At 35.0% G+C, this 24,010-nt stretch overlaps 1 protein-coding gene across 1 annotated transcript in view; it reads left to right on the top strand.

Annotated features, from left to right (window-relative positions):
- The window catches only part of LOC129801990 (teneurin-m), a 72,888-nt gene extending 58,341 nt beyond the window's left edge, over window positions 1-14,547 (top strand). Inside the window, exons 8-14 of the mRNA XM_055847518.1 lie at window positions 27-236; window positions 3,001-3,202; window positions 3,815-3,948; window positions 4,007-4,214; window positions 8,655-9,440; window positions 9,502-13,549; window positions 13,639-14,547. Of these exons, the coding sequence (XP_055703493.1) occupies window positions 27-236; window positions 3,001-3,202; window positions 3,815-3,948; window positions 4,007-4,214; window positions 8,655-9,440; window positions 9,502-13,549; window positions 13,639-14,406 (6,356 nt within the window). The 3' untranslated portion in view covers window positions 14,407-14,547. The remainder of the gene's footprint in view (window positions 1-26; window positions 237-3,000; window positions 3,203-3,814; window positions 3,949-4,006; window positions 4,215-8,654; window positions 9,441-9,501; window positions 13,550-13,638) is intronic.
- Window positions 14,548-24,010: the final 9,463 nt, after the last annotated feature.

The following is a 24,010-nucleotide window of genomic DNA, read 5'->3' as shown; positions in this document are numbered from 1 at the left end:
CGATTTCTTTTTTTTTTTTTGTGCAGTGGACTGTCCGCACCCCACGTGCTCCGGTCATGGCTTCTGCGCAGATGGAACATGCATTTGCAAGAAGGGCTGGAAGGGCCTAGATTGCGGTACAATGGACAAGGATGCACTGCAGTGCCTACCTGATTGCACTGGACACGGTACCTTCAATCTCGACACTCAAGTTTGCAATTGTGATGCCAAATGGAGTGGAGATGATTGCTCAAAAGGTAATGCAAAATTGATTCTAAAAAACATTAAATTACTTTAAATAGGTTACATTGAATAGGGCATTCTTTATTATTTACGCGCGTTAGCCTTCTATTTTTTTTAATAATTTACAGATATTATTGTATGTAATCCGGTCAACAACCTCTGATCGATCTTATATATGTATATATAGGACAGAGGAATTCGATGATGCTTTGGATTTAGGAAGTTTGTTATTAATTTATTTTTTCAATATTTATTAATAAGTGTGAGCCATGGCAACATACCTATATATAATATTTTAATAGCTAGTCCAATGCCTCACATTTCCTGCAAGAGACCATGGGTTATTAAACATGTTCCTTTTAATTAATATTAAGGAACATAAGAAAGGCTCAAGTGGTATGAAATTTTCATCGTTCGAAGCTGATCTTCTCCTACTTATTTTGGGCATTCCTAATTCCGAAAATAGCGTACTGCCAAAATAAGACCGGCTAATCGGACGAACGTATAGTCGATAGATCATAGTGTTAGTATATTGTTCTTGTCAAATTATTCTATCTGAAATATTCTTTATTCTTCAAATAATACCGTATCAAAGTCTATGTGATCAAAAAGAATCGGGACGGGTGCGAAATGCGAAATGAAATGCGATCTGAGCGTTCAAAGGAGCTTTCTTAAATCTCCCTTAATTTCTGCTCACTTTTTTTATTCTAATTGCCAGGTAATTCTTTTCATCAACTTTTCAAAGATCAATCCTACTCGTGTTCGTCCTTCAGGAATCCTTGTCTCTATTTCTATCAAAATCTTTCAATTTCTGCAATCAATCTCTTAGCGTCCTTTGCAGCAGAATTCCCTCTAAAAACTGACACTTCTACGCTTCTTTTCTATCTGACAACTCCTAACCATAAAACTCTAAACTATAAAAGCTGACCCCCATAATTATTTAAATTCAAATTTAGAATCTACAACATATATAATTAATTGTAACCTTTTTTACTTTTTAAATTTTCGATTTTCCTGTGGAACAATTAGTTCCATTTTTTTTCATTTGAAAATAAATAAGCTTAAAAACTTTAATAACACATAATAAACATAATAACAGAAGTGATGAAGATCGATTTGATCGCGAAGTAGCGAAAAATCCAAAAATTGCATTGCATGTAGAGGTTCTGTCAAGTCGATTACATGAAAATCTCTTACCGTTTTGTCCTAATTATTTATAAAATGTACAAAAGTATTTGAATAGGGCAATCGAGATGGATCCCTAAATAAAAAAAATGTATTTGACTAACTTAAACGTTGCAGTACGAAAAAGAGATCTTTTTTTTAACGAAATCTCCTACTCTATTCTGATGATTTTGTATCATTAGAGCTTAGACATACTGAACTAATCTTGATAGCCCCCACCAAGCTTCACAAGACGCACTTGGATTTCTTGATTTTGTGGAGGAAAACTCCCCATGCTTCGATCTCTAAAGTGATCTATAAAGACCAGTGGGTAACGTAAACGGTAGATCCAAAAATTAATACCATTTTTAACTGCTCGAACTCCGAGAGAGCAGTTTTAACAATCGTGTTTTTTTTTCAACTTCTCTCCATCCTAGCTGCCAAATCTCTTGACTTTCGGTCTTCAGTGACACCCCCATAAGTCAATATTCTCTATCGAACTAACATACCCAAATTACCCCCACCCCACCCCTTCTAACCCTCGAAAAACATGTTTTTTTAACTTTGCAAAAAATTGGCCTTGCCGATTTCGTTTATTTTTGGATATGTTTTTGGAGATAGTCCAACCGAACATTTTGTCCTTCGACACCTATCACCGTAAAAATCGCCATCTTGAATTATTCAAGGTCAAAGGTCAACCAACCTGGAGGGCCTAATTTTCAACGGATTTGGTTAAATTTGGACTTTTTTGAAAGATCTTTTGATTTTGAACCCGACTGCATCGGTCACAATCGAGGTCACAATCGGTAATGGATCGGGAAAGTAACGGAAATAGCTCTATTTTAAAAATACTGTTTTTCGCACTTTTTCAGTCTTTTGACCCATATAAAATTTAAATCCGGTCTTCAATGACCCCTCCTCAAATGACATTATCTCGAACTTAACCTCTTTAGTTTTTCCCCCACCCCTTTCATGTGTTCCCTATCCCCCAATAATAGGTCACAAATGAGGTTTTTCTAACTTTGCAAAAAATTGGCACTGGCGATTTCGTTCATTTTTGGAAATGTTTTGGAGGTAGTCCAGCTGAACATTTCGTACTTAGACACCTTTCACCGGAAAAATCGCCATCTTGAATTATTGAAGGTCAAAAGCCTAATTTTCATCTTCTTTGGTCAATAATTAATTAATTAAAAGATTAATGATTTTTTTGAAAGCCTCCTCTTGAACAATTTTCAACTTCAAGATGATTTTGTGGTGATTTAAAGACAAATTAAATTCGACAATAATTTTATATGCACCAGAAAGATATGCGAAAAGAAATATAAGGTAGAGCTCTTTCTCGGGAGTTCGAATAGCTCGCAAAGCCTCGGACGCTTTGCCACCCCTTTGGCTGTAGAGAATAAATTATTTTAGAATCAAAAAATTGTTTTTGTGTATGAGATGCCAGTGAGCTGTTCAATCATTCCTCCTAACTTCTGTTGACATCATAAAATTTTTAATATCGAATTTTAAAAACAACCATTTTATGTCAAATGATAATTTCACGATAATTTAATTAGTCTCAGAGAGTTATCTCAATAAGTTGTCTCAATTCTCCTCTTTTAAAATGTCTAGAACTTTGTGACTTGGACTGTGGCCAACATGGGCGATGCGTCGGTGAGACATGCTCCTGCCATGAGGGCTGGGGTGGAGAGTACTGCAACACGAAATTGTGTGACCCGAGGTGCAATGAACATGGACAGTGCAAGAATGGTACCTGCCTCTGCGTCAGCGGCTGGAATGGCAAGCACTGCACCATCGAGGGATGCCCCTCTGGGTGAGTATCTTCATATTTCGTGCCCATCTTAGCATTCTCCAAATTAAGACGATGCTGCCCAAAAGCTAAATTCAATAGCGCTTCCTCAATTATCACGTGCATAGTGGACAAATTACTTCGTTTCAATTCGTTAAAAAAAAGCAAGAAATAGTATGAGAAAATATGATTGAGAATTTTAAATTTAATTTGAAGATGTTGTCAGATAATTTCAAAAAACGATATGTGAAATAGCAAAGATAATTTGGATGAAAGACATTTTATATGGAATTGACTTTTGGGCTATTGAATTTTTTTATGATTTGTAATTGATTTTATGCGATATTACGAAGAAATCTGCTTTATTTTCTGCAATTTGCTTACAGTTTGAATTTATAGAGCAATTTTAATGCCAAATTGATAAGGTTAGAATTGCAAGTGGTTGCACAACTTGTGATGGAATTTTCTACTTGAGCGTTTCGGTTTTTGAAAACCAACAATTTTGTTAAACTAATTTTATAAGTAACTCCAAAAATGAAAGTGCATAACCTAAAATTACATTATTTGGAAAAATAATTTAAAGTTAAAAGTTGGTTATAAATAGTTTTGTACAACATAACCTTTCTTTTTTTGCAGGTGTTCTACCCATGGTCAGTGCCGAGTTGGTACCGAGAATTCATGGGAATGCCGGTGCTTTGAGGGCTGGGATGGTCCTGACTGTGCAGTTCCACTGGAACAAGATTGCAACGACAACAAAGACAATGACAAAGGTTAACTTATTCGGTAATCCTTCTATTTACCATATTCTAACCTAACTTTCTTCCGTAGATGGTCTGGTTGACTGTGAAGATCCCGAATGTTGCTTGAGCCACGAATGTCGAACAAGTCAATTGTGCGTTTCAGCACCAAAACCCATCGATATCTTGCTAAGGAAGCAACCACCGGCCATAACAGCGAGCTTTTTCGAACGAATGAAGTTCATCATCGACGAGGGTAGTTTGCAGAACTACGCGAGGTTGGAAACTTTCAACGAAAGGTAGGTGAACCAGATTTTGGCCAAAGGGCATAAATGAAAGGAGGTATTAGGGAAAGTGCAATTGTCCAAAACTTTTTTTTGCAGAAGTTATCAATGTGAATTTTTCCGCAGACTCTACATGTTGTATGAGTTATTGATTTTCATGTTAATTTATTCGGTTTCTTTTTTTTTTTGGTCTCTCATTTCCATGTGCAACAATTCTATTATTTTTGGACATTCTTTTTTGTTTTTTTTTGGCCACCACACATTACATATATAAGTCTGGAAGAATCTGTTGTGCCCCCGTGTATTGTTCCTGTGCTAATCTGCCATCTGTTAAATGTTCTCTCTGCATTATTCACCAACCACTTTTTGACCAATATTTGACCAACATTTTCCCAAATTATGAAATGCTCACGATTTTTTATTATTATGATTTTTTTTCAATTAATTTTTTATGTTATGCCTCACTATCATTTTCCTCATTGTTCCACTCTTTGTTCATCCCAACTCTTTTCATTTAAAAGTGCATTCAGTGGAAAATATTGTTTTTTTTTTACACAACAAAAACACTCCACAAACTTGATAAATTGCCATCGATTGCCATTGATAGTCAGCGAAATTTGTGTCAATTTATCAATATTGTCACATACTATTCGCATTTTTACTAAGCAATATATAAAAACGACAACAAAAAAAGAAATAGAGGTGATGAGACGATTTAAAAAAAAAAGACTAGAAAAAACACTACAACACAACTAAGTTATCTAATTGAAATTTGTAACGACTAATTTTCTAACCTATATCATTTTCTAACCTATAAATTGGCAAAAGCATGGGGTTTACAAATGGTATCATTTTTTTTGTTTAAATGAAAGAATCTGTAACCCATATTCCCCTTTCAAAATTTAACTTAGTTCACGTCATATTAATGTTCTAACACGAATCCTTTGCTTTTTTCTGGTCGAGCAGCTTCTTTTGGAATTATTTCAATGCAAGGTAAGCAAAAAGTGTTAAGACGAAAACTGACAATCACGTGAATTCATTAGAGAGACATTTTTTAGAGTGAGTTTTCTTTGTTTTATTGTGTTTTATTTCTGTCAAACAAAATCTCAAAAGTGACAATTAAATTTGTGAAACAGACATCGTGTTTTTGTTTGTTTTGATAAAACCAAGTAGCAATATTGATAGTTTGCAAAACAGTTGCAACTATCGTATCTGTTGAATTCAAAAAAAATTGCTACTTGCATTTTTGTTTCTTCTGTCAATTATTTGTTTGACAAGTATAAGTGTCTCAACAAATAAATACCAAAAGAGAGAGAAACAGAATGTCAAAAATAAAACCTACTCCATTATGTGTAGAAATCACAAAGTTCTTTGTTGATTTGATCTGTTGTGCATGTACATCCAAACTAATATCCCTAAACTTGTCTGACGTGTTCCTTTCTGTTCTTTGTTGTTATTTAACCAAATAAAGACTGTCATTAACACCAATTTTTGCGTTTTGCTGAGTGACACCAAGTATTATCTCTTTTATCTTGAGTTATTTATCATTTTATTGCAATTTTACATTCTCTACAACGTTCTAAAGGACAATCAATGATTAAAGAGTGAAGGATTTTTATTTGTAGATTAAATGTTTCTTCTCAAAACAGACTGCCTATATTGAAATATATTTAAAAACCAACAATTGGTTGATCAACTGTCTGAAAATAATATAGTTTTTATTTCAAATGTTAGTTTAATTGTTTCAACAAATTTTAGCTGAAATTCATTATTTTTATGTAGAGCTGCAAGAAGTATTTCTTTGAGGAATATTCAGAGAAATCAATTTTTATGACTTTATATATAAAAGGCTTTGTTTTTTGTAAATACATTTGTAGTCAACATGAAAATATTAGCATATTAGCAACACAGAATAATTTTTGTAAACATGTGTTGAACATTTCAATGAGTAAAATTATTTCTATAGTCGCCTTACGCTCAGCCTACACCATTATTTGTTTTGTAAACATGTTTTTGACATTTCAGTGAGAGAGTGAGATCTTCGATCTAGTCATCTCACTCCCTCTCTTAGAAAGTGTCAAAAATATGTTTATAAATCAAAAGTTATTGTGAGTTGGGCATTATAAGCAAACAATAACCTTTGTTTTGTAATCCTACATTTGGTATTTCAATAAGAGCAGAGTGAAAACTAATTCTATTCATCTCTCTCACTCTAGTAGGCAGTTTTGAAGACATGTTTACAAAACAAAAGTTATTATACAGTAGACTCTCGCTAATTCGGCTCTTTTAAGATCGGACTACTTTTTAATTTGGGCAGCAGTTAAATTTGAAAAAAGTTTGTTGAAATTTTTCAAGTTTAATTATGATTATCAAATTTACCATAAATATGAGTATGTAAACTCAATATTTCAAATTCGGGTGACATTTTGGTCCTAAATGTCCGAATTTGAGAGAATCTACTGTACGTAAAGACCTCTACACATTGGGAGCAATTTTCATCAAAAATTGCATTCTTGACAGAATTTTGACGTTTCTTAGTGCAACCGATTTTCTTAAAAAAGCAATTATTGACGAAAATTTCTCCCAATGTGTAGAGGCCTTCAATCAATAGTCTAAAAAGAATTTAGTTGTCTTGCTCATTCATACATCCAATTTCATACACATATTTACAAAATAAACCTAATAAATTTTGGTTTGTGAACACGTATTTGATGAATCTTGAAGGATAGCGAGATATAGTTCTATTTTTTTTCTTATCTGTCGTTTATGTTAGTAGTTTCGGAAACATGAGAAAGGACATTGGGCAAAAATGTATGGGAGTTGGTCTATGTGGCGACCACAGATGGGACGAGGTGCATTTTATAGGTAACGGTGTAAGATGAAAAACTACCGAGACCCAGGACGATATTCGCCGGGAGTCCTGGTAAAAACGCATTTATCCTTTCGAAAAATACTATTTTGACATCGAATTACTCAACATCAGCTAAAGGGATCTTCATGAAATTCGGTATGGAGTCAATATATGACTTAAGCTTATTTACCCATGACTACTACCCTCTCGCCCACCCCTCCTTCCAGTAGACTTATTCCCATACCAAGTATGAAACTTGGTATGGGATCAAGGTTTATGAAAGGTTCCTTAAACATGTATAAAGGCTCCTCCTCACTCCACTCCTTCTTGTAACCTCAATATAAAATAATGACTTTTTTCACTATAACTCCTCTATGAAAAGAAGTAGAAATCAGAAACTTGGTATAGGATCAAGGGCAATAGAAGGCTCTTTAACCGTTCATATATATGTTTCCCTCCGGTACTTGTTCCAGCAGTCCCCATACAAAATGAGGACTTTTTCCACTATAGCTCCTCTCTGAGAAAAAGTAGAAAGCTGAAACTCGGTATGGGAACAAGGTTTATGAAAGGCTATTCAGTCACATAAAATCTGATTTCGATTTCAAAAGAAAGTAAATAAAAAAATAAATAAATCACAGTTAGAAAAATAACTAAAAGTAATTAAAAGTATCAGACACACATATTATAAGATCATTAAAATCGGTTGAATACTTTCGAAACTTAACACATTTATTGTTAATTGAAAACTTTGTTAACTTGGAGCGCCCCTTCCGGTCGACTTGTGAACTTATCTATACCGTCATTTTGCAAGATTTTTCGAGAACTTTCGATTGAGTATTCAGTGATCTAATTCGGTTGATAAATCTCTGAGATATAAGGTTTAAAGTTTAGACCTTGAGCCATCATGTTTCAGTGTCCTTCTAGGCATGTTATGCATTCTAAAGACTTATACTAGAACTTTGAATTTACTAGTACTTAGAACTTTTCCTCCATGGTTTAGAACTTTGTTCCCGGAACGAAAGTTGTTATCTATACCATGGCCTATTCAATGATATAGATCTCATTGGTGGTCCCACCATAGACCACTTTTGCCAATTGTCCTTTATCAAATACTTTTTTTACGTCCAACTTATAAGAAACAATAAAAAATTGCTCTTATTTGGTAACACAACATAAAAATTTTTATTTTTAAATATATTTTCGAAACAATTTATGTTAACTGAGTGAGAGAACTAGAACTAACCCACTCTTCTTCATTTACAAATAATTATGATAGTTATTATAGTACTTAGTTTAAGTAATTTAAATAACAATGAACTATATGTATATAATGTAAATAAAACCTAAAATTTTAAATATTAATTTATTTTCTATTATCTTTTCTAAAGCAAAACTGGTTAAAATAGTATATAAAATTAATAACAAAGAAAAAGCATATTTTGAAAAAAACTACCGTGGTTTTGTAAAAGAAATAAAGTGTATACTTGTCCTTGAGAATGCTTCTTGTAGCATTATTTTTATTATTTTTTTTTTCTTTTTTGAATATACTGTTACATCGCCATCTTGATGGATAACTCACGAGACTTCCTTGTATGCTTTTTCAGTCGTTCCGCTGTTATTCGAGGGCGTGTGGTTACGTCACTGAACATGGGTCTAGTTGGGGTGCGCGTGAGCACATCTACTCCCCTAGAAGGCTTTACTCTAACTCGTGATGATGGATGGTTCGATCTAATGGTGAATGGCGGTGGAGCAGTGACCCTTCAATTCGGTAGATCACCCTTCAGACCACAAACTAGAATTGTTCAAGTGCCCTGGAATGAAGTCGTAATCATCGATACTGTTGTCATGTCTACTCAAGAAGACAAAGCTGCTACCAGTATCACGCATACGTGCTTCTCCCACGACTATGATACTATGAAGCCTGTGGTATTAGCTACTTGGAAACATGGATTCCAGGGAGCCTGTCCCGATCGTAGCGCCATCTTAGCAGAGTCTCAAGTGGTTCAGGAATCTCTGCAGATCCCAGGAACTGGACTAAATCTGGTCTACCACAGCTCTAGAGCTGCTGGATATCAGTCCACAATTAAACTTCAACTTACTCCCGACACGATTCCCGCTACACTTAGTTTGATCCACTTGAAAATTACAATTGAGGGAATATTGTTTGAAAGAGTATTTGAAGCTGATCCTGGTATCAAACATACGTATTCCTGGAACAGACTTAATATCTACAGACAGAGAGTTTATGGAGTAACCACTGCCATTGTTAAAGTTGGCTATCAGTACTCAGACTGCAAGGATATAATCTGGGAAGTACAGACTACCAAGCTAAGCGGCCATGATATGACGATCTCAGAAGTTGGAGGATGGAATTTGGATATTCACCATAGGTAAAAATGATTTTCCAAACAACTAAAACTTAGTAATCTAACGGCCTTTCTCCAATTTCAGATACAATTTCCACGAAGGAATCCTTCAGAAAGGAGATGGAAGCAATATTTATCTGAAACACAAGCCTAGAGTAATCCTTACTACAATGGGTGATGGTCACCAACGTCCCTTGGATTGTTCAGACTGTGAAGGTTCAGCTTCGAAGCAACGTCTTCTAGCTCCAGTTGCTTTAGCCGCAGCGGCTGATGGAAGTCTATTTGTCGGAGACTTCAACTACATCCGTCGTGTCCGAACAGATGGAACTGTCAGAACTGTAGTGAAGCTGAATGCTACCAGAGTCTCATACCGATATCACATGGCTCTAAGTCCTTTGGATGGATCCCTGTATATTTCTGATCCTGAATCTCATCAAATTATAAAAGTTAAGAATGTTGATGATTTCTCTAACCCCGAACACAACTGGGAGCCTATCGTTGGTTCAGGAGAACGGTGCCTACCAGGGGATGAAGCTCACTGTGGAGATGGTGCCTTGGCTAAAGACGCTAAACTGGCCTACCCCAAAGGCATAGCAATCTCATCAACGAACATCTTGTACTTTGCTGATGGAACGAACATTAGAATGGTTGACAGAGATGGAATTGTTACTACGTTGATCGGAAATCATATGCATAAATCTCATTGGAAACCTGTACCCTGTGAAGGAACACTGAAGCTCGAAGAGATGCACTTAAGGTGGCCTACGGAGTTAGCTGTAAATCCTTTGGATGATACTCTGCACATCATTGATGACCACATGATCCTGAGGATGGCTCCTGATGGAAGAGTTAGAGTCATTGCTGGTCGTCCTCTTCACTGTGCTTCTACAATAGCAACCTACGACAGCGATCTTGCATCCCATGCCACTCTGGTGATGCCACAAAGCCTAGCCTTCGGGCCAACAGGAGACTTGTTTGTAGCAGAGAGTGATTCTCAGAGGATAAATAGGATACGAGTCATCGGTACAGATGGGAAGATCGCTCCATTTGCAGGTGCAGAATCGAAGTGCAACTGCTTGGAAAGAGGATGTGATTGCTACGAAGCTGACCACTATCTAGCTACAAGTGCCAAGTTCAACACAATTTCTGCTTTGGCTTGCACTCCTGATGGGCACGTTCACATCGCTGATCAAGCTAATTACAGAATTCGATCAGTCATCTCCAGCATTCCAGAAACTAGTGCTTCCAGAGAGTATGAGATCTACTCCCCGGAAACTCAGGAGATTTACATCTTCAACAGATTTGGTCAGCATATAGCCACAAAGAACATCCTGACCGGTGAGACTAGCTACGTTTTTACCTACAACGTTAACACTTCAAATGGGAAGTTAAGCACTGTTACGGACGCAGCTGGTAACAAAGTGTTCTTGTTGCGGGACTACACAAGCCAAGTGAACTCTATTGAAAACACCAAGGGTCAAAAATGTAGACTAAGGATGACCAGGATGAAGATGCTACATGAATTGAGTACTCCAGATAACTACAACGTTACGTTTGAATACCATGGAACAACTGGGTTGCTCAAGACAAAACTTGATTCTACAGGAAGGTCCTATGTTTACAATTATGATGAGTTTGGTCGCTTGACCTCAGCTGTGACTCCAACTGGAAAAGTGATTGATCTCACTTTCGACCTCAGTGTTAAAGGAGCTACAATAAAAGTAACTGAGAATAGTCAGCGGGAAGTATCTATGTTGATTCAAGGTTCAAGCGTTGTGACCAGAGTTGGAGAGGCTGAGACCAAGACAACAGTTCTTGTTGATGGAGGAACTTCCAGCACAACTCAATGGGGTCATTCTGTTAGCATGGAATCTGTTCCGTATAGTATTCTAGCTGAAATTGATCCTCTATTGGGCGAAAGCTACCCTGTTCCGGCTAAGCAGAGAACTGAGATTGGTGGAGACCTTGCCAATCGCTTTGAATGGAGATACTTCATTCGAAGAGTCCAAGGAAAAGGCAAAAATCAACGTCCAGTTGCTCAAATAGGAAGAAAACTACGTGTCAATGGCGAAAACGTTCTCACACTCGAATACGACAGAGATACTCAATCTGTTGTAGCAATGGTAGATGAAAAAACTGAGCTTCTGAACGTTACCTATGACAGAAGTGCTAGGCCTACATCTTTCAAACCCCAGTCTGGAGAATACGCAGATGTTGACTTGGAGTACGATCGCTTTGGGAGGTTAACTTCCTGGAAATGGGGAGATCTGCAAGAGTCATATACTTTCGATCGCTCTGGTCGTCTTAACGAGATCAAATACGGAGATCAGTCGTCGATCGTTTACAGTTTCAAAGATATGTTCAGCAGTCTTCCCCTCAAAGTAACAACTCCTAGGCGATCTGACTATCTCCTACAATACGATGATGCCGGAGCTTTGCAGTCACTGACAACGCCTCGAGGACATATTCACTCATTTTCACTACAGACGTCGCTTGGCTTTTTCAAATACCAGTATTTCTCACCGATAAATCGTCATCCATTTGAAATCTTGTACAACGATGAGGGTCAAATTCTAGCTAAGATTCATCCACATCAATCCGGGAAGGTTGCATTTGTTTATGACACTGCTGGAAGATTAGAAACTGTCTTGGCCGGCCTATCGTCAACCCACTATACTTATCAGGAAGCGTCTAGTCTCGTCAAATCCGTAGATGTATTAGATCCTGGATTTGAATTCAAACGAGAATTCAAATATCACGCTGGAATTGTCAAAGAAGAGAAGATTAAGTTCGGATCCAAAAGTGGCTTGGCTGCTGCACACTTCAAGTATCAGTATGATGGCAATGCAAGGCTTAATGGAATTGAAATGGATATTGATGAGAAGGATCTTCCAATGACTAGGTTCAAGTACAGTCAGAACTTGGGAAGTTTAGAATCAGTTAGTGACCTCAAGATTACGAGCAACGCTTTCAACAGAACTGTGATACAAGACTCTGCTAAGCAGTATATAATGATAACTGACTTTGATGACCATGGTAGAGTTAAGAGTGTCTTGATCAACGTTAAGACAGCTGACGTCTATCGATTGGAACTAGATTACGACAAGAGAAACCGTATAAAGACTCATAAGACCACAATTGGAAGAGTTACTTCATCGGACAAAGTTAGTTACAACGCCGATGGACATGTTATGGAAGTAATCGGAACGAACAACTGGAAGTACCTTTATGATGAGAACGGAAATACTGTTGGCGTTCTGGAACAGGGCGATAAAACTAATTTAGGATACGATACTGGGGATCGTGTTATTCAAGTCGGAGATGTTGAATTCAACAGCTATGATGCAAGAGGATATGTTGTTCGACGAGGTGAGCAGAAGTACAGATACAACAATAGAGGACAACTGATTCATGCTTTTGAGAGAGATAAATTCCAAACGTGGTACTTCTATGATGATCGAGCCAGACTTGTTGCTAGTCACGATGAGAAAGGCAATGTGACGCAGTACTTCTATGCACATCCAACTCACACGAATCTCGTTACTCATGTTCACTATCCCAAGACTGGGAAAACATATCGCTTCCTCTATGACGACAGAGATCTTTTGATCGCAGTTGAAAACGGAGATCAACGGTACTACGTTGCAACTGATCAGAATGGTTCTCCTTTGGCTTACTTTGATACAAACGGTAACATCATTGAGGAGATCCGTAGAACACCGTTCGGAAGGATCGTAAAGGACTCCAATCCTAGTCTCTTTATTCCTATTGACTTCCATGGAGGTATCCTTGATCCTAACACAAGATTGGTTTATGTTGAGAACCGCCTGTATGATCCTACTGTGGGTCAATGGATGACTCCATTATGGGAACCATTAGCAACGGAGATGAGTCTACCCACCGACGTCTTCATCTACAGATTCCATAACAACGATCCAATTAATCCCAAGGAACCTATGCGGTACATGACTGACATCAAGTCTTGGTTGAAGCTGTTTGGGTACGATTTGAAAGCAATCCAGGGATCCAAGTATACCAGAGATATGGTACATATTCCTCAGGCTACTATCAAATCTCCACTTCTAGCTCCAGACTTTGGAGTTATGTCGGGACTTCAATGTATTGTTGAGAAGGTAAGCTCTAGCTTCCGTAGTACACTATGCTATAAGTTGTCATCGCTTCAAATTAGGGAATATCTGATTTGATCCTTCTTCGTTTTCAGATTGACGAGAAATTCTCCGATTTTGGTTTTGTGCCCAAACCCCTTCTCAAAATGGAACTGAAGACCAGGAACTTGCTGCCACGAGTAGCCTACCGTCGCGGGGTGTTCGGAGAAGGTGTACTGATATCTAGCATTGGTGGTCGAGCTCTAGTTAGTGTTGTAGACGGCTCCAATAGTGTTGTTCAGGATGTGGTCTCATCAGTATTCAACAACAGCTTCTTCCTCGATCTTCACTTTAGTATCCACGATCAGGATGTTTTCTACTTTGTCAAGGATAATGTCCTGAAACTTCGAGACGACATGGAAGAGCTTAAGCGATTGGGAGGTATGTTCAACACGACAACGCATGAGATAAATGACCATGGTAGTGGAACAGCAGCCAAAGAACTTCGATTGCATGGACCAGATGCTGTGGTGATCATCAAATACGGAGTGGATCCGGATCAGGAGCGTCATAGAATTCTCAAACATGCTCACAAGAGGGCCGTAGAGAGAGCGTGGGAACTGGAAAAACAGCTAGTGGCAGCTGGATTCCAGGGCCGTGGTGATTGGACTGAAGAAGAGAAGGAAGAACTGATCTCCCATGGAGATGTGGATGGATATATTGGGACAGACATTCACAGTATCCACAAGTACCCACAGCTTGCTGATGATCCTGGAAACGTATCTTTCCAGCGGGATTCAAAGAGGAAACGTCGCAAGAGCGGAGTTCATCATACATCCAGCTCGAATGTGGCAGCATCTCGTCAAAGACGCCACAATACGTGAGAATAGATCGCGATCAAGTGCGATCATCTTCGCCTGTTTTCATGGCAATTGTGATATCGAAGTTAAGGCAAGACACCTTTTGAGTAATAGACAGTCATAACGTAAGTTTAAGGCAAAACAAAAACTAATAAGAAAACAAAATGCAAAATGTCATTGGACATGATCGCGATCATTGATAAAGTAAATCTTCACGATCGCGGAAATTTTGTGACTTTGGCAATGTCAAGAGTCCAACAAAGTAAATAATTCCCAAAAATTCCATTTCGATGGAAGAGATTTCCCACACAAAAAAAAGTCGAGCATAAAAATCAAGTTGGAAAAAAATATAAATAGAATTAGATCTAAATATTAGAATGTATAAATGTATTCTTCAACTGTTCTTCATCATTTTCGAGAAACCAAAAAAAATCTCTCTAACAGATTAGAAAGACAAAAATATATCAAAAATTTTGCACAAAGTACGTGTGAAAGAAGAACCTTCAACTATATTTTTTTAACAAATGAAAAAAAAACACAAGGAAAAATCTATTTAAAAGAAGCAAAAAAAATAGTCTCTACTCCCCGAAAAAAAATGTGTACTAGAGAAATGTGGTTTCCGGTGAAAACAAAACAAAAAATATTTAGAATCTTTAGAATACATCCCCTCGAATTTTTTTCGTGGAATCCCGCCCACTTTCTTATGAATTTTTATTTTAAGTGTAAGAAACCCATCTCGAGTTTTTTCTACTCTTTCGAGACATTAGGTAATTGCCATATCCTTCTCAAGCATTTTGTATAGAATAGCAAGACAAAAAAAAATAGAGCCACCCTGATACACTGTCAATGATCAAAAGTAACTATTAAGTGATGTTTAACAAGAAACACAATTAAAACACAAATGATACATAGACACTGAGAAAAATTAGAAGCAGATGCACCCGTTGCATCTAACAGTGCCATTCAACTAGTCGAGATGGAGAATTTAGAGACGAATTGCTGAAGAAAAGAAAAGTACAGAGAAAAATGGAGGTTAAGCATTTGAAATATATTCAAATAGTATTATGTATTGAATTAACCCTCGTTAGGGTTTACAGCCAACACCTATGGAAGAATTCTTTTGCAAATGAGCTATTTCCTCCGAAAAATCGACTCTATTTTGCATTTAGAAAACAATAAAAATTATTTTATTTTCATTATCAAAGTTTAGCTTGAAAAAATAGATTTTTAATTAGCTAAAACTTCTGTGAGCAATTTGAGGTTATGCTGAACAGAACCTTTAAAGAATCATTCGAACTTTGAATGAGACAAACTTCAAATTAGTCCATTTGTGGAACAAATAAAACAATTTTTAGAAATAATTCGTAATATTTTAGTTTTATAAGATCTTTAAATTCTTTTTATTATTTCTAACCTTACAATATTTTAAGAGCGGCGAAATTGGAGAATAGACCGATCTTTTTTACAAAAATCTTCATTGAGGAAGATTTGCAATAGAACAAAGTTTTTTCGTATCGAAGATAACACTGAGAAAAAAGAGGGTGCGATTAACCTTTTTCCTCATAACTTCAACAATTTTTAGGTGTAGAAATATATCAACATTTTCTAATGTTAATTTTACACCTTTTTAAGGGTAAAATTAACATGAAAAAGGTTAACTCTAACCCCCAATACACCTAAACAGGGTAATATTTACACCGATTTCTGATCAATACTGCAGTGTAAAATTAACAATTCCGGAATGTTATTTTAACTTTTTCAGATTTCTCTCAGTGAATGAACTGAGATTTCTCTAAATTTTTCCATCAATTCATATTTTTTTTTATATTTGTAACCTTACGTGATTAGGTAAATCCTGCGGGGTAAAATTAAATCAACTCCCAAATTTCTTGCATGGATAACGTAAAATAGAGTGATTTTTTATACAGAAATCGCTAGACCGTGCATACTATAACACTGAGAGAAATCCGAAAAAGTTAAAATAACATTCCGGAAATGCTAATTTTACCCTGCATTATTGATCCGAAATAGGTGTATATACAATCCTTTATAGGTTTATTAGTGTTTAAAGTTACCCTTTTTCATGTTAATTTTACACTTAAAAGGGTGTAAAATTAACATTAAAAAATGTTTATATATTTTTACACCTAAAAAGTGTTAAATGTCTAAGGAAAAAATGTTAATCGAACCCTCTTTTTTTTCTCAGTGAACCAATAATCTCACGATTTTTGCAATATCGCGAGAGTTTTGGTACATAAATAGTGATTTTACGTAATTTTAATACAGAAATTGTAAAATGGCGCGATTTCATCTTAAAAATTGCAAAATCACGCGATTTTTAAACAAAGTTTGTGAAATCATATTTTCGTCCAAGCGATTTTTGTACATAAATCGATAAAACGCACGATTTTGACATGAAATTAGCCAGATCGTGAGATTTTATAACATTTAAAAATTTTGCAATTTTAGTATCAACACCAAAATATAACGTAAATTTTGTACAAAAATCGCAATATTTCAGCTTAAGTGACACGCTTAATCACTCCTCGTGCAATCATATATTTTTCTGTAATATTCTCAATTTTATCTGTTTACTAAGCGAAATAGAGTCGATAATGCAAACTTTCTCCCTCATATTTCCTATCAAAATCCTCTGTAAATAACACATAACCCCTCTATCCACTCAGAGCATAACTTTTGAACCTTCAAAAAAAGCAACAAAAACAAAATCACATCTAAACTCCTTGGCTTCTACAGGGTAATAAAAATTAAACGTAAATTCTAACCTCTAAAAAAAAAAGAAAAATAAATGAGAAAAAATGAAATCATATGCAAGAAAAATAGTAAAGTGTCATTTGAATAGAAAATAATTTTAAATAGAACAAGGTATATCTAATCAATCGTAAAATAGTAAAAGAAATCGACACTTCCGACAAGACATATTCAAATTTACCGTCATTAAATCAAAACTGTCCCATTAAGTGTGTGAAATTAACAAAAAAGAAACCCTTTTCCTCCTTTGCTGAACCTGAACGATGTTGAATGAAAAGAAATGCAAAATACTACTGAAAGACGTAAATTGAGTGTAAATTAGATAAATTATTGTAACTTTCTCATATAAATTAGATAAATAAAAAAGAAATGTCATTTGTGCATAATTAAGTGATATTTTTGCATTATTATCTTCTGAGAGAGAAGGACGTTTAAAAGGAAAAAAACTAAGTTTCATGTGACAAAGAAGAATAATTGTACATTATAATCTCTTTAAATAAAATGCAATTTTCAAATTAAGAAATTAAAAATTGAAAAAAAGAGAAAACGTAACTGATAGAGAAGATTTCTTCTTTTTTGCATAATTTGTAAATGTTGATAAAAAAAAACCTGATTAAAAGGGAAAGATATTGAAAGAGCAATACTTTTATTACTATTAAAAAGAAAATAATATCTCTTTTTACCTTAATTTATTTGAGATGAAAGCAACATGTGGAAACTGAAGCAAGTAATTCGGAGAATAAGAATCTCAGAGACAAGGATGGAAAAGCTAATAAAAAATTATGACTGAATAATTTAAGAAAAAAAAAATTCTTCTCAGTGATGAATACCAAACGCCTGAGATAGAATAACACTCAAAGAAACACAATTGCAATCTTCCAGCCGTCTCTTATTGAAAAAAAATGTAAAAAGATATTTGATAAATTATTGATGAGAATTTCTCAGAAGAATTCTCATAAAAAAAATGAAAATTTTGTGTAAATACTCCACATGACATTTTAGACTTTTAGCATATGTTTATTTGACGAAAGGCGTTAAAACTACCCTCGTGAATAGTTGAATTAACACATAAGGATGTGTTAAATTGAATAATGTTTAGCTAACAGCAAACACCTACACTGTAATTTAACCAAAACTGTAGATATATTGAAAGTGTTTTTTGTCATAAAAAAAATGAATAAGCAAGAAAAGAAGGTATATTACTATAATTTATAAGTGAGAAGCAGAAAAAAATAAAGAATATGAATAATTACTCTATATAGGATGAATGGATTGTGTGTACGTCAAAGCTAGAAAATGTGAAATGTATAACTTTTGACACAACAAAACTGAGAATCTTCTATAAAAAAAACACTTAGGCATAATCCTCTCCCCTTTGCATAGTGACTAACAGCAGATAATAATGTGAAAAGTAACAAAAAAGAAAAACATAGTAATCCTGAAAAGGAAATTATTAAAGTGACAGTAGAGGACAATTTCAAATGCCATGGAGAAATAATTACAAGAGAGATGAATGACAACTTGAAATATGTAAATACAATATAATATGATATACTTATGAATAAAAAACAATATTATTTAAAATGCAAATGAGTTTTATTTCAAGATTTGTTTAGGTATATGAGTTTTATACTTTTTTCACAGTGTTTCTTGAAACACGTTGCATCTTCTTGAAGTCTATTCTCTCTTTGGCAAGGGGAAAGACGAGAAAACTGTGGGCAAAACCTAATATTTTTTGTTCTTCAGCTTACAGCACGTTATGGGAAATTTACCGATCTACAACTTCGCCCAAGATCAATTTGCTTCTTTTCGAAGTAGGGGAAAGTACTCTCCCTTCAAACGTTCATGCCTTCGAATAATGTGAATTTCTTCTACTTTTCTTAATATATTTAAGGGAAGTGTGCCAAATTTCGGCCAGCTTCTAATTTTGGCCACTTTGAGTGTAATTTCGGCCATGCAAATAAATTAATTAAAATTATGTATGTAATCTTCGAATAGTCAATGAATTCATTTTGCTTTTAAATATTTATTAATTTTAGGATGTATTAACACAAAGACCGTTAAATTTTAGGTATAATTTGAATTTAAATTACGTTGTAAAAACTCAGTGTAGAAAGTCTTACAAAAAATGTAACAGATCGTGCAAAAGGTCTGCAAAATGACGAGTGCAAAAGGTTTTCCTTCGGTGTTTTTCATGAAAATTGAATTTGTTTCTGTATATATGTTAATAGTGAATCAATCTTTAAATTTCGGGTGAAATTCTCCAGCTGGATCCTGTATTTCGCGTAAAAATGTATATACCTTGTGAGCGTCTCTCCGGTGAGGTAGTGTTGGCAACATCTTTTGCTTTCCTAAATTTCTTATTCATGTAATTTTTTTTCAATTTCTGAGTTCTAAAATGTCCAAAGAAAAAAACCATCGCTTCTATGAAAAAGATGATGTGGAAAAGGCATTGGAAGAGTTCAGGAAGGGCAAATTGCTACGGGAATCTGTGCGTAAATTTGAGATGCTACTCTTCAGGCCTTCAGGACAAATTACACGGCAGATCTCAGGGCATTTGGGTCATATAAACGTGTTAAACTAAATATTAAACCCGCTCCGTTTGACGTTTTGAAATTTTCTATCCGTTGCATCACAAAAGGTGGTCAGGAAAAAGGTGGCCGGTATTTCACTCAAAGTGGCCGGTATACTACCCAAAGCAATGTCCATATTATTACTAATTTTACAATAGTTTAGGAAGTGATTTAAAGAAAACAAAGATGATAAACTAGTCTTCAAGGTTTCACACAACCCTCCCGAAAAGGAAGTAACAAAAAATATCAATATGAATTAAAATTATTGAATTTCAAACTTAGGACTTCGGTGCTTATGCCGAAATTTGGCACACTTACCCTACACATGATTATCACATAAATATCAATAATATAATTGATGATAAGCTAACCAATATTTAGTAGAAATGTGTAAGTTTCTTAAGAAAACTAAAAGTAAATTCATATTATTCGAAGGTATGACCGTTCGAAGGGAGAGTACCCGGGTAGAACTAGCCACCAAATGATTTTTTTCATTGCGTATAATTTGTACAAAAAATGTTTGTATAAGGCTGATAAAGGGACAGATAATCCTAACCGGCTTATGTAGGTGAGATTCTTAACGTGAGCTAACTCGGAGTGCATGCAAATTCGATTTAGAGCTGAAATTGTGAGTCGCCATTCAGTTATCTTGAATCAAATTCGTGAAATTATACAAATTTTGTATTTAAACCAAAATATCAAGGATTTGGATGAACTGGCACAAAAGTGATATATGGGTGAAATGTAGACCAGAATGTACTCTATAATTTTCCTATAGAACATGATCTCATCGATTACTCAGAAGCCAAGATAAGCGAGGTTTTTTGTTTCTTAACTTGTTTTTTCATCCAGAATGTCCCAAGTAGTCATTTGTTGAACTTCAACTATATCAAAGAATTGTTGTATTTTGTGGGACTTTCCATTTAAAACCCTATTTTAAGTGTCTTGGTGGAGTAGAGGCAGTCAAATTGGCATCTGAGTAATTTCAAAGCGTTATTCTTTCCGTACAGAAGTAGATCTTGAAAAATTCGAAAATCTATTTGAAGATCCAAAAAAGAGACTTTCTTACTTCTTAATACTTTCGCAAGGTGGCGGAAGTTACATCCTGTTCGAATTTCGAAGTGGTCAAGTGTCAAAATGTGGCGGTCTTCACATTGTTGTGAGGAAAAACAAAAAGCAACGACGTTTATTGTTTCTGTCCCATTATTTAATCACTCCATAATCACTGAGTAACTCTTTTGCGAGCTTTTAATTGTGATATTTGATAAATTTTTCCCACCTTGTTCGAAAATTTAGTATGAAAATTCGAAATTGAATTTGAATTCTTCGAACTTCAACGACTTTTTGTGCAAATAGAGTTGCATTTACCTTTCATCCAAGACACTATTGGAGAATCAAAATCTACTTGTGATCGGGCTCATTATGGGAAAAATCAATTTTTTCACACTTAAACGGCAAAATCGGAGTGATAGCGTAGTCTGAGCGGAAAATCATGTATGGACGAAATGTAGAGACAAATGTCCTCTACAATTATGTCGAAGTAATCATCAAAATCGGTTCAGCGACAGTCGAGATAATTGAGGTTATGTGATATTGAAATTGGTTTTTCGACTGTGGCGCCCCAGGTGTTGGTCCCACGAAGTTCAAATATTCTAGAAAGTTGTAGCATTTGGTGAGATCTTTCGTTTAAGCCCTCATTCATCAAAATCGGTCACATAGAACCGGAGATATGATTTTTTGAATTTTGTGAAATTTGACCCCTCATATCTCCGGTTCTGTTTTAACCACAGCGCGCTTACGCACCATTTTGGAAACGTCCTAGACTGGACTACAACATACTAAAATTTCATTAACTTGCACAATGCCGTTTTTGAGAAAAATGACTTTGAATTTCGATGAATTTTGACGCTATCGCAACGCCACCTGTGGTAACTTTTTGAACTTCCATCTGAAAGTGCTCATCGAAACGAAACCAAAAAGGTAAAATTTAGGCCGCTATGTTAATTAGAACCGGAGATAGAGGCCGGTCAATGTTCGAAATTTGACCCCTTATAGCTCGGGTCAGGGGTTTTAGATCGACTTAAGGTTTTTTTTTGTTTGATAGGTATAATCAACGGCTACAACATACTAAAATTTCAGCCCGATGCACAATGGAATTTTTGAGTTATTTAACTTATAAGATTTAAAAATTTTCTTTTTAATAATAGCGCCCCTAGCGGTGGTTTTATGTACTTGCGATGTTAGAAGGGGAAGTGGCATTTCACGAGAGCTTTCCAAAAAGCCCTCACTTTTTAAATTCTGACAATTAGAACCGGAGTTATGGCTATTTTAAGAAATTCTTTTTGGACCCTTATAGCTCGGGACAGGGGGGTCGGGGAACCTTAAGTTTGGTATTGATGGAAAGCCCTAAGGCCCAGCTATAACATACTAAAATTTGAGCCCGCTCGATGCCATAGGGGCTGAGCTATTGAGAAAACAAAAAAAGGGGGGTCTTCAAAATGGCGGAAGGAGGGGTGGGGGGTGGGGGGTCAATGCACCAAGTTGCAATTTTCACCCGATATATAACCTTTACCGAAAACCGCAAGTCGATATCTTTTTTAGTTTAGGAGCTATTAAGCTCCAAAGAGCGGCCGGACGGCCGGGAACGTAAAATAGCCACATATATATTCGTGATCAGGAAGTGGCGAAACACATTTTGGCCAAGTTTGAGGTCGATCGGACGACATGAAATTTTGTTAGGATTATAGTAGGTGAGATTGTTAAGAATCTCACCTAATATTACTTACCATATTGACAGATGAATATTTACTAAACTAAATAATCATTATTTACAAAAATAAAGTATGTAAAAAATATCTTTTATCTTATAATACATATTTTTTATTGTACTAAATAAAATTTTGATTTTGTACACAAAATGCAATTGTTGAATTCTTCTCACAATATATTTTTTTTTCCAATATAAATCTACTTCTATATAAAGTAAAATATCATAGAAAAAATTATTTTCAACTTCTCACACACTCCAAAATTGTAATAAAAAACATAAAATATAGCATCTATCTCTTAAACAAGAAAAAAAATTGAGAGTAAAAGTAGATTATATAGAAAATTCTCTCCATTCTCTCAAAAATGGCATATTTAAGAAAAAAAAGAATTATTTTATTGCAAATTTATTATCTTTTCTATATTTTTGTTAGGGACGAAAAAATGCTGAAAATCCCAACTGTTATAAATTCGTTATTATCAGTTCATCAGATTTATTTTCTTAAGCATTTCTCCATCACTTTCACAGCTTTGAAACCACTGCTGTTTGGCACTTTGATACACTTACAGTCTATGATAAAGATAATTCTTTTTGTTAAAAAATCAACAATATTTTATCCCTTTATTTATTTATTTTTTTTGCACCGACTCGTTTTTGTGCAATGTACTTGTCAGACTCTCAAATATTCAAAAAAAAACCCTGCTCAAATTCTTCACCACCATTGAAGTCATTTTTTAAGAGTGAGTAATTTTTAGGAAAGTTTGGCATTGAAAGGACATTGGCAAAGGAAGTATAAGTAATTATTTATAAAAGTTCACATCACAATTAAAAAGTTTTTAATCTCACGATATAAAGGCACAATTAAGTTAGAATTAACAGTAATTTTACCAATTTAAAATTTACATTTAAAAATTTCATAAAACTTACAATTGATAATTGCAAATATATAACCTAAATTTAAACAAATTTTTACTTAAATAATAAAGGCAATATAATGATTTCTAATTTCAATTTAATCATCCAAAATACATTTTTGTTCTACATTTTAAGTTTAAGGATTTTGCTTAATTCTTAACGAGAAACACGCATATTCATTCAATTTAAACAATGCAAAATAATTTTATGAGCTTTATATTCATCTTCAAGTACTTTCGAAATTCTTTTTTACTTCGCAATTTTAAAAGCAATTTTCGTAATTGTCAAAACTGTTTGTAAGAACTATAGTATTAAGAGGAAAATTCAGAATTTCCATCATGCAGTATGCAGTATCCAATAGTGAAGAGAAAATATTTGAGTTTTGACGAAAAATTAAAGGTGATAAGATTTGCTGAGCATGGGAAATCAAATTGGCAATTGGCCAAAGAATTTGAAGTCTGCCGTATTGCAATCACAAGGATCCTTAATCAAAGGAATATAATCTTAGATCTAGCTTCAAAGAAATCTATTTCCATTAAAAGGAATTATCCCCGTGATCCAATTATAGCAGAGCTAGAGAACAAACTGAAAGATTGGATCC

The sequence above is a fragment of the Phlebotomus papatasi genome, chromosome 2 (assembly GCF_024763615.1).
Source record: "Phlebotomus papatasi isolate M1 chromosome 2, Ppap_2.1, whole genome shotgun sequence".
NCBI classification, from domain to species: Eukaryota; Metazoa; Arthropoda; class Insecta; order Diptera; family Psychodidae; genus Phlebotomus; species Phlebotomus papatasi.
Note: the sequence above shows the minus strand (reverse complement) of the source record. Positions and strands in the feature narration are given on the sequence as shown.